The sequence below is a fragment of the Zophobas morio genome, unplaced genomic scaffold, assembly GCF_036711695.1.
Source record: "Zophobas morio isolate AGI-343-1 ecotype UQ-CSIRO unplaced genomic scaffold, CSIRO_AGI_Zmor_V1 ptg000004l, whole genome shotgun sequence".
In the NCBI taxonomy this organism is placed as follows: Eukaryota; Metazoa; Arthropoda; class Insecta; order Coleoptera; family Tenebrionidae; genus Zophobas; species Zophobas morio.
Genome location: NW_026972109.1, coordinates 15,298,133 through 15,312,982, shown reverse-complemented (window position 1 = coordinate 15,312,982; position 14,850 = coordinate 15,298,133). Strand labels below are relative to the sequence as shown.

Genomic DNA, 14,850 nt, shown 5'->3' with positions numbered 1-14,850 from the left:
TCCGCAAAACCTTCAGGCGTGTATTGATTTTTTTTTTAAGATCCGTTTAACAATTTATCGCTAGCAATTAAATTCCTATTCTGAACCAGCCCCGAATATCCATCACGTTCTTGTTAACATTCGCCACAATACAGGATTTATGACTCCCTTGAAATTAAATAATGTGTGTAATACACCCCGCATCTGTTCGAGGCAGCCACAAAAAAAGCGAACAACCACAAAAGCCTTCATCCCCCAATCATAATAAATCTTTCCACAAAATACACTTCCCTGGTGGAAATTTACAATTCATTCTCTTACATTTCTTCCCCACTTTTTTCTCCTTATCAAAACCTTTCTCCCGTTTAATCACCGTCAAGTTTCAATCGCGATTCACTTCTGCAAGGGTTACAAGTCCATCAAAACTAAATTTGACAAGTCGATCAGATTCGTGATTCGCATCTTAAAGGAAAACTTCCCGTCGAGTAAAATAATTAATTTCGTTTCTTCTTCGGGTTTTAACCAACGGATTAATGGTGGGTTGTTTGTGTAGGAGACACGATCAGGTTCAACCAAATAACAAACTGAGTCAACTTTATACATAAAACTTTTTTGGGGAAGGCACCGTTTTCACCGCTTTATCCTCCGTTTGGCTCCAGAAAAGTTTTTAATTTTTTTATTAGCCGACCTTGTCTCCTCTCTTAATCAAATTATGTGAAATCCCAAAACTGGGATCGTGCATTAAAATGGGAAAGTTTAATTAATTTACGAGCAGTGTGGTTCGAGATAATCTGATGTCATATCGACAAAAAAAACCCACGCAGAGGCTTGATTAAAATTTTGAGGACCGTTCCGAACGAGAAGAATATTGATTAAGGGAAGACAAGTAAAAACTAAGAAGCTTCATCACTGGAGATTTAAAGGCGGGATTACACTAGTCTATTTTTAGCAGACCGGTATAATTTTTTAGACCTAGCACGAATCTTTATCCAAGAAACCTGTTCAACAATTAAATAATACGCTGTGAATTTGTTTCAAACAAACAAAATTGTCGTTTTTGCAGAAATTAATGAAAAAGAGCATTTACAATTAAGGTAAATCCTAGAAATAACGCATTGCAAAAACTTTTATACCTGAATCGATAGCAAAAACACGAGTCATTAAACAGTTGAAACAATGACGGTTTTTTTTTCATTACTGATCCCAGTTCTGTAATCTAATCCTTAGAAAAGCCAACCCTGTATTGCAGATAAATGTGCAGTAAAATCCTAATCGTTTAAAGTGGCTAAACAAACACAAGATTTTTTTTTAGTTTTTTTTTTTTAATATTCAGCGCGACTTTCTTGCTCAATATAAAAAAAAATTAACAAAGGGTTGCCTTATAAAATAATGAAATTCTTTTCAAGGTAAATTTTACAAAAGCCAGCATCAAGACATAAAAGATAATGGAATTTTATGTAATGAAGATGTAAAGAAAATACCTTCTTACACACAGAGAAGCGTGTTTTTTTTTTACCAAGGAACATTGTAAGAAGTGGTATTGATTTAACAATTTTATGTATCATTGAAAATGACAGAAAATACAGATGATTATGTCATAAAATAAATAATAAACACACCTATTATCTGTAAATATTATGTACTTCAATGGAACTCAGATTTTCAATTGTTATGTAATATCTACCACAATCGACTTATTTCGATTACATATTCTAGATTTTAACTGTCCAAAAAGCAAATTCCAACGGCAATAAAGTTTGAGTTATAATTACAAAATTTAAAATTTTTACACACTGACTATAACAAAGCTACATTTTAAGCCAGCTTGAGTATTATACCGGGTGATTTTTTTAATGTCTGCACTAGTTACTCATGACCATGACGCTTACGTCAGCAGTTAAATTGCAACTGGGTAACTAGAGCAGAAATTTAAAAGATCATCCGATATTAGGTAATTATATTTTGAACTTGAAAAAAAATTCGTAATGTTGCAGAGCATGGACCGACCCTTTTAAAAATTGAAGATAATCAATAGACGTAATTTAAAGTAGTCGGTTCGATAGTTTCGAAGACTATTGGGGTAATAAAACTATCAGTACTTCAAAGTGAATCTAAAAAAAAACAAGTAGATATAAATAGCAATGTTTATGTATTTAAATTTTACCCACACACTGATTAACAAAATATTGATCATGCAGAAGCCAATTTTTGGTGGTAAATATTGACAATTTTTTTACAAATCTAATGAATGCCTCAAACCTTGGATATAAATTATTTATTATCAAATACTTCTACAACAAATTCCTAACTCCTCTCGTGAGTGAAGGTTAATTGTCAAAAGTCCGCGAAGGCAGTAATTATATTTTTTAAGGTATCTTTATTTTAAACAATACTCTTCTTCGTTACAACAATTTAGGAATAAATAAATCAAATGAGATTCGTAATCGAACATCAAAGTGGCGTGTTAGAACATTAGTCATATCCTTTCTACTTACTTTGAGAATAACTACTTGTAGGCCAAAAATCTAACCAGAAAAGTCGAAGGTCGACTGAGGTTGTAGAACTACTAACTGATACGTACAATATAGTACTAATTTTGGTTAGAGCGGACTAGAAATAAAAATAAAGTTAGAAGAAAATTTTTACAAATACCAAGACTGGGTATAACAATCTAACAAATTTGTGACACTTGTAATTATACGAAGTCCTTCAACTAGCTAATTCCATCCCGTCCATTTTTCATCCATTTGAATCAAGTTTACAAACTGGTGAGTTTGCAACATGTAGTTGACCTACTTCTTCCAGCCCGACCGTCCGGAATAAAATCCCTCACTTAAAATAAGACCCGCAAATCTGCCTCAAGATATAGGGACTGTGCATAGGATTTAACGGATTTTATCAACGATTTTTATCAACAGTTTGTGGGGCCGATTTGTCACTTTCCATTCATGCCGGCTTTTTGTGAACGATATCTACAACCTCCTTTATACGAAAATTATCAAATACCCAATCTAAAGTGGATTACATGATTAGGCATTGTTCAACAATGAGTCACGTAAAGCTTGACTAACTTCCCAAGAATGATCCAAATCTTGTTTAATTCCTTTTATCACTAATTGCGGTGACCTCACCGAAGCAACAAAAATCAACACTGATGAATTTTGTCCAATCCTCTAAACCGCCTTTATCACCACACGAATAAAAGACTGCTCTCGAAACCGGACCAATAAAAAATTCGCCATCAGCTAGAACACCCTTGCATAATCCCTCCCATTGTACTGGAGCATTTTCGCACCAATTCAAAAAATAATTTATCTTTGTTATTTTGCACTAATGCTAAACCCGCCTTTGCACGAATGAAGGGTGAAGAGAAACAAAACCCTTGACACGAATCCCGTGCAATGTTACGGCTTAACCGACTACTCTACAGATTAATTTTAGTTCGGAACACGAAGCTCGATACATCGAGTTTTCAAGTACACATTTGTCTGTGTTCTTTATCAGGATTAAGGGCTGACGTGTCCTGGTAGGAAGTGACAGGGGTCAAGTCGCAAGTTTTATAAGAAAAACGAAAAAACGAAGAGAAAAGACCGGCCGGTAGGCAGGGGATGTCGTTTTCGTTTTTGACAGGATGAAAGGGATAGAAATTATAAGACAAACCGAAAATAGTTACAACGGGAGATACATGCTGGGATCGGTTACGTACACGTGAGAAATCAGTGTTTTATCCGAGTCGTACACTATACTTTTCCTACAACCATCGTTATGCTACTTTATTTGTTATCAAAAACCGTTACATAACGATTGTAGGAAATAACATATGTAACAGAGAACTTTATCTCCATATTTTTTCTTTTGCTGGTCATAAGAAACATGTTTTCACATAGATATCCTTAATCTTCGAAAATAATTAAAAGCCTATTTCAAAACAGTATGAAACTTTAAACTGTGAATCAAGTTATATTAATTAAAGAAAGTTAATGCATCCGTCTGGTGATTTGAAAACCACAATGTTTTAATCGACGGAAAAACATGTGTTATTATTGCACACGAGAATGCTAATATTAATCATTAAAGAGGAATTTTGGGAAATCTACACAAACAGTAGAATATGAAGAAATGAATATCAAATTTCACATTAATTTTCAAAAAATAGGACATTTAAAAATGCAAAATTCTACATCTACATTTGAAGATAAATAAATTATAAGTATATTAGTTTCTCGCTTTATTTATTAGTTTTGCAAAATTCACAAGTACACAATTAAACAATTTCGTAATTTTACAATTAACAATAGTTAAAAATTTTAATCCAGTTTGAGACTGAAACACCAGTTTTTTTGTATAAAATATAGAGTACCAACTTTTTTGGCAGGAGACGGTCCAGAAGTGTCGTAGTTGTGTCAAAAAATAGGATTAAAGATTTTTTTTCCATTTATAACAATAGAATTTTCTGATTGTACCTTTAATATATGCATATCCATGGCGGTTTGATATGTTAACTGTGTCACATTTCGCGGTGAAATCGACCACACTGATAACATTTGTTGGCGTCAAATTACTTTGCGTATTTTGTGATAATAATATACAGGATGTTTCATCTCAAAATCATATACAGAAAATCTACAGAATACGGTGTTTTAGAACATCACGAACTTTGTATTACTGGTTTCGCCGAAAATGAGTTCTTTTGTTTAAATTGAGGTTACTCTTTGTTATTTTTTAAATGCAATAACACGAAATTTAGTTGAGGTTACGCAATAAGATTTTCAGGTGAAGGGTTTTACAAAATTTCTTTTCGACATAGCTCTGAACTCTGTTATCAAGTTATCATAAATATTGTTGCGAATTTTATAATAAAGTGAGGAGCAAAAATAACCTTTCAAAAAAAACCCACGTAAAAAATTCTTCAATAAAACTTTTTTCTTGGACAAAGAACTTGACGAAATAGTTTAAATGAAACACTCTATACTTAATAACATTGCAAAAGGTACACAAAATGGTAATGATTTAAAATCTTTACACGTAAACATAATAAAAGAAAACAGATGCATAAGATAAAGTAGGTTGTCTGAATTCGTTATGGTGACGATATGACATTGCAAAAGTGTTGTTTCCTTAACTTTGTAGGCTACAGTTTAACATTTAAAAACTATCTCTTCGTGATCGGTTCACCGAAAACGATATTAAGATAGGTTAAGGTCAAATTTTAAACAAAAATATCATTCAAATTGCTAAAAGAATCAACGTAAAAATGATTTCAAAACGCTTTTTGGTGATCAAATCTATTTTCGTACAAATTACTACCAAATAAATATTTCTGCAATTGTTGAACTTCCGAATCAATAATCAAGAAAGAAACTGATCCTGTTTCATGACGTGAGAACGTCGCCATAGCAACGGATGTCAACAACCGAATTAATCGAAAATGAAGCTTATAATTTGTTTCATCCTGAGGTTTCGTCTTTCATCATCATTTTTACGTTACTTGATCACACTTTGAAGAATTAAGCAAGGCACCAACGTTCTGCAAACGGTTCATTAACCGAAAAAAGACGATAAAAATATAGATACGATTTTTTCTAAATTATAAACACACACTGTAATAAAGATGTGATTTTACCTTAATTTTTAGGTAAAATAAAATTTCACCTCAAAACTAAGGTAAAATCACAGATGAAATTTTATTTTACCTCAAAATTAAGGTAAAGTCACTTCTTTAATAAGGGTAATTACAATTACGTACGGTAAAATTACGTTTTTTTTATAGTGTATACATTTTAAATTTAGTTCATTTAAAAATTATCTGTTGATTGACAGTAATAAGTTCTAACAATAGCTGGACCATCTAAACATTTTAAATTTTGTTTAATTGTATACTGAGTCTACGAGAAACTAGATAAGTTGGAAATAAATAAACAATAATAATACTAATTACTAAAATATCTAAAAATCATCAAAACTTAAATAACAAACTGATAATTTTACAAAATTCTTAAAAATTCTTTTCGACACCTATAAAACGTCGAAATACTTAAAAAAAAAAAGTTTTCGTAAAAACGGTCCCCCAGATTATAAAAAAAATAAATTTTCGAAAACGTGAAATTTTTCGTTCGACGATCCTCATTTCAATCCCACTACTGTCATATTTCAAATAAACATACTTCAATTAAAACAACACATTATTATTTCGAATTCATTAACTCCAACCACTTGTTATCACGTACCGCCATCAATCCACCACCGGCTGCAACAACGATCTCAAACAACGTATGACAATTTACAAACGTCAAACTTTCCCCAAAACGGCAATCAATCCCAAATCCCGTCATTTGGACTCCTCTTTGCTACCCCAACGTGCCGCAACCCAACAACTAGCTGTTGATTCAACATCACCTGTCACCCCTGACAGCCTAATTACTCCACAAACCCCCGATTCTTTATCACCGTTCTAAACCAGAACCCCCATGTGTGCACAAAAGGCCGCAAATTAATATTCCTCGAGTGTCCCGCCACAGGGCCGTCCTGAACAAAGTCCCGTTGCGCGCTTACTCATATCGGGGTAATTAAGATAAAACGGATTATCTAAATGAACGGCAAACGGGTCATGGGACATATTCATTTTTTTACCTCACTGAAGAATGCATCCATGAACCCATCGCGCCCCTCGACGTTGACAGCAACATCATCTGGTCCGACGTCGTCATCGTCGCTCTGGGCCTGGAAAACCCACGAAAATTAATCAAATCACCTGCGACAATCATGGGGAAAAACGACATCGGGGTAAAGGGGTGGGGCTTCGTGAAACAAAAGAATAATGCATTTCTAACCTAATTGTTGCTTGGTGCCTCAACTCGGGACAAATTGGCGGGGAAAAGCGCCGGACAAGCGGGATCGGGGGGACGTCCTGGGGGCGACCAGGACCACGGAACCAGAGGGAAATGGGCAAATGGGCAAAAATCGCGAAAAATTACGAAAAAATTTTTTACCGCAACGAGCGCTGCCAATCTGTCCTTCGTCATCTTGGAGAAGCTCTGATCACACACCACTTAAAACTTGCTTTTTATAAATGAATCCCATTCAAACCGTTTATTCGTTTAACACTAAAACTAGACCGAGGAACTCGACACTTTCATCGGCACACGAAAATCGATAGGATGAGCGAGCTGCAGTGCCGTCACATCACTGCGCATGCGCACCAAATCGATGACGTCACGCGCGAATTTTCATTTTTCGTCCCTTAATTTCCATACTAAATACGCACGAATTTGAAAAAAGTCCCGACTAATACGAATTTTCGATTTTTCGCAACCCCCTGTATCCAAAGTCGCGTTTAAACTCGACCAAAATCGAAAAACAGGCGGGCTTAGCATCCGTCATTCCGTTCATTGAAGGGAACGCCATTGTGATCCCTAACGACTCCACCGAGAAGCAAAAGTTATCTGCCATTTACGACCCCATCGGCGTTTATTCCACGTTTTTCGACAGCAGGTAAGTTCATTTCGCCCCTCGCTTTCCGTCCCACGCGATATTTTCCCGCTATACCCCCCATTAACAGCGGAAAATATTCCCGAAGTCGGTAACTCAGTTCCAAATTCCTGTGATACGTTCTAAAGCGCCATTTCCCACAAAAATTAAAACTTTGCAAAACGTGCTCCCGAGAAACCCCCAAGTTCGCCCCCAGTGTTAATTTATCCCGTTTATTCGGTCGCGAAACCGCTCCGCGGGCCCCAAGTGCCCCGAAAATCACCCATTTGTTAACCGTCATCTTGCAGGCTCTGTTGCAACCATGGCTCAAGAACAAGAAATGCCCACTTTCAAATGCGTCTTAGTCGGAGACGGAGGAACCGGGAAAACCACGTTCGTGAAACGCCACTTGACGGGCGAATTCGAGAAGAAGTACGTCGCCACCTTGGGGGTGGAAGTGCACCCGCTGGTATTTCATACGAACAGAGGTGCCATCAGGTTTAACGTGTGGGATACGGCTGGCCAGGAGAAGTTCGGAGGGCTACGCGATGGGTACTACATTCAAGGACAGTGTGCGATTATTATGTTTGATGTCACTTCGAGAGTCACCTACAAGAACGTACCCAACTGGCACAGGGATCTGGTTAGAGTGTGCGAGAATATCCCTATCGTTTTGTGCGGAAATAAAGTAGACATCAAGGATAGGAAAGTTAAAGCGAAGAGTATTGTCTTTCACAGGAAGAAGAACCTTCAGGTTTGTTATCGATTGTTTAATTTTGATTAGTCTAATTGTGTGTTTGCAGTATTATGATATCTCAGCGAAATCTAATTACAATTTCGAGAAGCCGTTCTTGTGGCTCGCGCGGAAATTGATCGGTGATCCTAACTTAGAATTCGTGGCCATGCCTGCATTGGTACCACCAGAGGTTACAATGGACCCACATTGGCAACAACAGATTGAGAAAGATCTCAAGGAAGCCCAAGAGACTGCACTTCCAGAAGATGATGAAGAACTTTAATAAGTTAGAACTTTTTACCTTATTTAATTATATATAATTTAACTGATGTTATTACTAAGTTGTCTTGCTGAGAGCTTGAATGTTTAAACTTTGACACACTCACTCAGCCTGTAAATTAGACTAAATATTTTTTTAATCTTCAGTAATGTAAGCAGTCCTGTTACTTTAAGAAATAAATGTTTTTTCACATTGGGTGTTTTGTGCACGTACCGTTAATAACTTTTGTAAGTAATCCATGGCGAACCCAACACTAAATATTCTCACCTCATACTGCAGCAGCACACTTTCGAGACTTTTACAATCATTTAACAAATATTTACACTAATTATGACCAGGTATAAAATAAACAACCACAAAATTCATTGTTATCAGATTTACATTTTTAAACTTATTTTCACAGAACGTCGCACTGTCATTAAATTTATTCGCAAGTACAAAGTAATAACTTAGGAAATAGTAATCATACTATTTTGTAAACTATAACGCAATCAAAACACTCAATAGAAAATTATTTTTGAGCCTGAGTTTCTCTCTTCTCCCTGGCTTTCTTTCCTTCCACCAGTTGTAGCCTCTCCATTTCCGTCAACAAAGGTAACGTTTTTGTGATTACACCGGTACCAAGGGTTTGAGACCCATCTCTAAGAGTAAATCTCTGCCCTTGTTCCAAAACCATAGGACGCATAAGCTTTAGAACCAACCTAAAATTACCGTTTAGAATGATCAAATATCATTTAAATAACGTACTTGGAGTCTTCTCCAGGCATCACCATTTCTTTATCAGGAACTGTCACCTGTATAGCGCAATCCCACGTCCTACAAAACATCTGAAGTTGGATAAATGAGGTAAAAGGTTTCATGCGGCCACCTTCTTCCTTGCTCAGAATGTAGACTTGAGATTCTACATGGTCGTAACTTTTTACAGTGCCTGGTTTTGCCATAACCATACCTAAAATACGAAAATTGAAGACATAAATACCGCCTCTGTCAAGGTAGGGAAGGAAATTGCGTAATACAATTTTTATGGGCGAATAAAAGTGTCAGTATTATTATTAAATAGCAATTCACGATGTTATGGTCGACAAGTGAATGTTCATTTTAATAATTACTATTTGTCTACTATTATTTTGTTTGCCTTTTCCATTAGCATGACATTAGTCATATAAATGCGTCTTCTTAAAAAAACCGAACTATAATTTAGTATCATTGAATTCTCCAAGCTTTCAGTAAAGGTGAATGAATCAACAAACATACACTAAATTGATAAATCGTGGTCCAACAATGTTAATGAGTTTTTTGACGCACTACATGGTGTTCTGCTACGAGACAACAAAAGGCAATCTATTTCAGAAACATCAATTTTTTAAGGTAGGAGCCTCAAAAACTTTTTGTAGTTAGTAAAATTGAACGCTCAAGAATTATCACAAAATATTTAATCGCCTGAGACGCCAGTGGAATCTACAAATGTCTGAAGGTCTTCAAAATGCCAACAAGCTATTTGCAGTAAATTTATTTTATAATGGCACTCGTTTCGCTTTCTAAAGGTTTTACTTTTCGCTCATAAACAGTGGATTTTTCTTCCATATATTTTTTGTGAGCCAACTCTTCAAAGCTTTGAATAAAACTTTCAACTTGAAAATTGAACAACGGCTTTAATATGAAATGTACGATTTCAATTGGCTCTCCAAAATTCAATCTTTCAACGCAAAATACCAAACCCTGGCGTGAATCAAACGAAAAAATCCACTAGACTTAAAAAACACAGTAGTCGAACGATGAACATAACAACTTGAAACGCTTTTTGTGCTACTCCACGGAGTTTGATGTTTTAAATGTTAAGTAAATAAGCTTTTACATGAAAAACGTCATCTACATGAATGTTTTTGTACATTTTTGCTCAAATTAACTTAACAATATAACAAAAACAGAAAACAACAAAATTCTTTATTTCTTTAGTCGGTTTCTTTTTGTTTCCGTTATTGTCTCCGCTGGAAAATTTTAAATCTGAACTCCCATAACAATAATTAATATAAAATTTTTAAGTGCAACTTAGCACTATTGTTAAGACAGGAAAACGCCACCCAAAATTTGCATATCTCCACCAGAAAATTAAATTAATTAATAAATATAGGTTAGGTACTCGTATTGAAAAATGACCCTTAAAACCCACGCACGAGAGATTAACTGGTGCATTTTATTACGTCATCAATTTTTGGAAGGGATGAATTCCCAACCCTGACGTCACGAACCTCCAGTTTCAGCAATTCTATGCTAAAATCGGTTTGATTTTGTAAAAAATGTAGAGACAATTGTTGGAAATAATGTCTGCAAACACAACCAGCGCCTGCTTTCAACCCCTATTTCCATTTTTTTTAGCAAGGAAACCACACTGACATGCTACATCCCACACATCAGCTCAAGATCTTGCATTTATACCCCAAACAATCCTCACCTCTCTTGATATCATCCCTCTTAACACCCCTAACAAGAGCCCCTACTTGGTCCCCAGCTTGCGCCTCTTCCAGAATCTGATGGAACATCTCCACCCCCGTTACAGTACTCTTCAGCACCTTACTAAACCCGACAAACTCACAATCGTTCCCCTTCTTAAGAACCCCTCTCTCCAGTCTTCCAGTAACAACAGTCCCACGCCCGGGAATCGAATACACATGTTCCACCGGCAACAAAAATGGCTTATCCAACTCCCTAATAGGCGTGGGAATATAACTATCCACCTCTTGTAACAATTTCAAAACTGACTCTGCCCCAATATCCGGATTCTTCCCTTCAAGTGCGCACAGCGCAGACCCTGTCACAATTGGTACTTTATCGCCATCGAAACCCATCTGGGTCAACAGCTCGCGAATTTCCATCTCCACAAGCTCGACCATCTCTTTATCCGCAGCGTCGACTTTGTTGATAAAAACGACGAGATGCTCAACGCCGATTTGTTTAGCGAGGAGTAAATGTTCACGTGTTTGGGGCATAACGCCGTCAGTGGCTGCCACTACGAGAATTGCTCCGTCCATCTGCGCAGCCCCCGTGATCATGTTTTTAATATAATCGGCATGGCCGGGACAATCCGTGTGGCCGTAGTGCCTGCTTTCAGTCTGGTATTCAATATGAGCTACGTTAATTGTGATACCTCTGGCTTTTTCTTCAGGAGCGTTGTCGATATCTTGGTATCGTTTCACGTCTGCTAGCTTTTTATCAGATAGGACTTTAGTGATGGCTGCTGTTAGAGTGGTCTTACCGTGATCTACGTGCCCGATTGTTCCCACGTTACAGTGGGGTTTTGTTCTATCAAAGACTTTTTTTTCGGCGTAAAAACGGTGTTGGGTGTATGTGGGTATAATGTACTGGATGATTCGAGTTTGGGAGTGGCGTTTTAAGGGGTCGTTTATTAAGAGTTGCTTTACTGTTCGTTGTACGACTAAAAAATCAAAGGTAACCTCAAAATTTTCATGTGATTGTTGTTTTACCTGGAAAGGTGCGGGCAACGATTAGGGAAGCCATTGCTGTGGAAAATTAAAGTATAAAGATGTGGTCACTGATATCAGCTGAGATTTGTATAAAAAATTGATTACTTAATTTGCCGGATAATACATTATTTAATCGCGTTATTACTAGAAAATATGGCGATGATAAGTAGGAATGCGCATGCGTGGTGTTTGTAATGTCAATTATCGAGTGGAAAACCGCCCAATTCAAATCACTCATTTTTGTATTAAATATTTATTTTATAAAATAATTTCGTTCGTGAAATGTCTTTTTACCCAGGTACAATTCAAGAAACAGTGTTGAGAGACGTTAAAGATAAATATACCCTGTACAGAGGATAGCCTTTGACTATTTCGAATACGTTTTTACTTCCTGAGAGAAACGATTAGCATGTTTTCTCGACGTTTCATGATCATGACTACTAATGCTAACCAAAATTTGGGTAAATATCCCCACCAACAATCAAATGACGTTATCTCCAAAATTTACATTAGTAAACATTATTTCAATGTTATAAAATAAGATGATCCTTCACTTGTGTTCAGTTCAGCCCCAGATATGCAGATTTTTGAAAAAATCAAAATTGTAAAACAACATTTTGCAGTTTAACTTTGAAAGTGCAAAATCGAATGCTCTAAAATCTTGGAAATATTTTGAGGATATCGGAATCATAGCAAATCGTTAATCAAAATTTATTCGTTATCCCCTTCCAAAAAATTGATGACGTCATCTGGATTTATTTATCTTCCATCACTTTTTTGATATAACAATTTTTCATTTTTCCTTTTCCTTTGATTTTATAATTTTTTGATATTACAATTTTTAGTTTTTTCATTTTTTTAAATTTTTTTCAATTTTTCCATTTTTTATTATTTCGGTTTCATAATTTTTCGTTTTTTCAACTTAAATTTTTTCAATTTTTCAATTTCCCGACTTTCCAAATTTTTCAGTTTCAGTTATTCAATAATATTACAATTTTTCATTTTTCGATTTTTCAGCTTTCATTCCCTCAATTTTTCAAGTTCTTGATTTTTTGATAACTTTTTCCTTGATTTGATATCACAATTTTTCGTTTTTTCATTTCCTTTATATTTCAATTTCTTTCGAGTTTATAATTTTTCGTTTATTCAATTTTTCAAAGTTTCAATCTTCGATTTTTCAATTCCTCAATTTTCCAATTTTAAAATTTTTCAATTTTGCAATTTTTGGATTCCTCAATTACCCGGTTTTCGGATTTCTTTAATTTTCAATATTTCGATACTACTAGTAAGGCCCCCTCAGAACACTTTGTTTTTTGATGATTTTGTTCTGTTTTTATAAGGAATTGCTGAAAAATGACCATCACCACGAAATTGAAAAGCTGAAAATAGAACTAGTAAGTTAACGTCATTTTGATTGTTGTGTATTAATTTAATTAATAGCTATTTATGGTATAAGTGAATAAAAGTGAATTTTACCCAACGAAAAAACAGTTTAGCACACGAGGCGAAGCCGAGTGGGATAATATTTTTGAGTGGATAAAATTCGTTTATTCACGTGTATCATACAAGATTTTTTCCAATTTCGCAAAATTTTTCAAAAAATTTATTGTTTAGGTAATCTATATACATAAATATTAATTCTACTATTACTAATATGATGAACATTTAAAGAAGCTAAATTGCCTAAGATGTCTGTACTTTCCTCACGGTTAAATTCAAAGGATGTTCCTGGACTTTCATTAGGATTGTTTTACAGGAGGTGGACTATCAAGCGTTGCAAATTTTAGTTGAATATTCACACATCCATAGCAACGAAAATTTCAGTGGTAGTGCGAATTTTTAGATTTTTTACTTTATACGTGTTGGGCAATTTTTGTGCGATATTACCGATCTCCCAGAAATTCGTTCTAAACAAAAAAATGTATAAAATTTCAGCTAGTATACTCTTTTTCACATAACATGGATGACATTTGGTTATTTTCGTGACACGTATAGTGTACAGTAAAACCTCGATGATCCTAATTAATTGGGAAAAAGGTGCGTGTGGGATTAACGATTTGTTCGGATCAGCGATTTTCCCAAAAATCTGAAAGAGAATTGAATAACAACTTCATACACAACTGAAAACAAACTTCAAGAAATAAACCTAAATTTTATTAAACAAAATTAAAGAATTCTTAAGCAACAATGGATAATAATAGATACATTCCAAAAAATATTACTCCGTGACCATAACACGCCATCTTTTTGGAATCAACACCCCGGGGTCTATATCCTGAATTTTTTCAGAATTTTTAGATGAATTTTTCAAAAATGAAATTTTTCATTATGTATTCGTATTACTTCCATTATGCAAATTTCCACCCATTCTCGACGATTTTAAATTTAAATATATTTTCTTTAGATTTTGGGTCTCAGAAGTCACTTCTGGCTTCATTTCTTCGATAACTTAAACCATTTTTCCAGAATCGTCCAGTTGAAATATCGCAATTTTTAAAAACTTCGAAAAAGCCGAATTTCACAGCGAATTTTACCCTAAACATGGTGTATTTTTGGAATCAGCATGTCGGGATATAATTATATCCCTGGATTTTTTCAGAATTTTTAGGAAACTTTTTCAAAAATGGAATTTTTCTCATGCAAATTTTCAACGATTTTCGAAATTGAACCAAATACTTTCTCTTGTAGATTTCGGGTCTCATTTCTTCGATAACTTCAACCTTCTCCAGAATTAGTTAATTAATTCAGTGCATTGAAATATCACAATTTAAAAAAAAAAACAAAATATTCCATACAACATGTGCAGAAAGATCTTGCGTCATTTTTGCAAGTAGATGCATGTTTTCAAGTTCAGTTCGGATTGGAGAGTTTTTGTTCGGATTAAAGAGCCATCAAATAGCCTTTGT

The 14,850-nt window shown here is 35.0% G+C and overlaps 3 protein-coding genes across 8 annotated transcripts in view; 1 reads left to right on the top strand and 2 right to left on the bottom strand.

Annotated features, from left to right (window-relative positions):
* LOC135142875 (syntaxin-1A) overlaps positions 1-8,783 on the bottom strand; it is a 65,157-nt gene extending 56,374 nt beyond the window's left edge. For 2 of the 6 annotated variants that reach the window (XM_064074708.1, XM_064074666.1), the window contains exons 1-2: positions 6,969-7,165; positions 6,610-6,699 (exon numbers count right to left, since the gene is read on the bottom strand). In XM_064074708.1, the coding sequence (XP_063930778.1) occupies positions 6,610-6,699; positions 6,969-7,001 (123 nt within the window). In that variant the 5' untranslated portion in view covers positions 7,002-7,165. Of the gene's footprint in view, positions 1-6,609; positions 6,700-6,968; positions 7,166-8,675 lie in introns of those variants that run through there. The other 4 variants (XM_064074684.1, XM_064074700.1, XM_064074675.1 and 1 more) reach the window with 3 other exon arrangements.
* Positions 7,285-8,654, top strand: LOC135142915 (GTP-binding nuclear protein Ran). Its single transcript, XM_064074732.1, has 3 exons — positions 7,285-7,470; positions 7,755-8,200; positions 8,250-8,654. Exons 2-3 carry the CDS (start codon positions 7,769-7,771, stop codon positions 8,463-8,465), a joined length of 648 nt encoding a protein of 215 aa, XP_063930802.1. The 5' UTR covers positions 7,285-7,470; positions 7,755-7,768; the 3' UTR covers positions 8,466-8,654.
* A 40-nt stretch (positions 8,784-8,823) lies between the features above and the next one.
* On the bottom strand, positions 8,824-12,119 carry LOC135142868 (elongation factor Tu-like). The gene is made up of 4 exons (XM_064074652.1): positions 11,945-12,119; positions 10,915-11,895; positions 9,210-9,411; positions 8,824-9,163 (listed from the first exon to the last, which is right to left on the bottom strand). The coding sequence occupies exons 1-4, from the start codon at positions 11,976-11,978 to the stop codon at positions 8,974-8,976; spliced, it is 1,407 nt and encodes a 468-aa protein (XP_063930722.1). The 5' UTR covers positions 11,979-12,119; the 3' UTR covers positions 8,824-8,973.
* Positions 12,120-14,850: the final 2,731 nt, after the last annotated feature.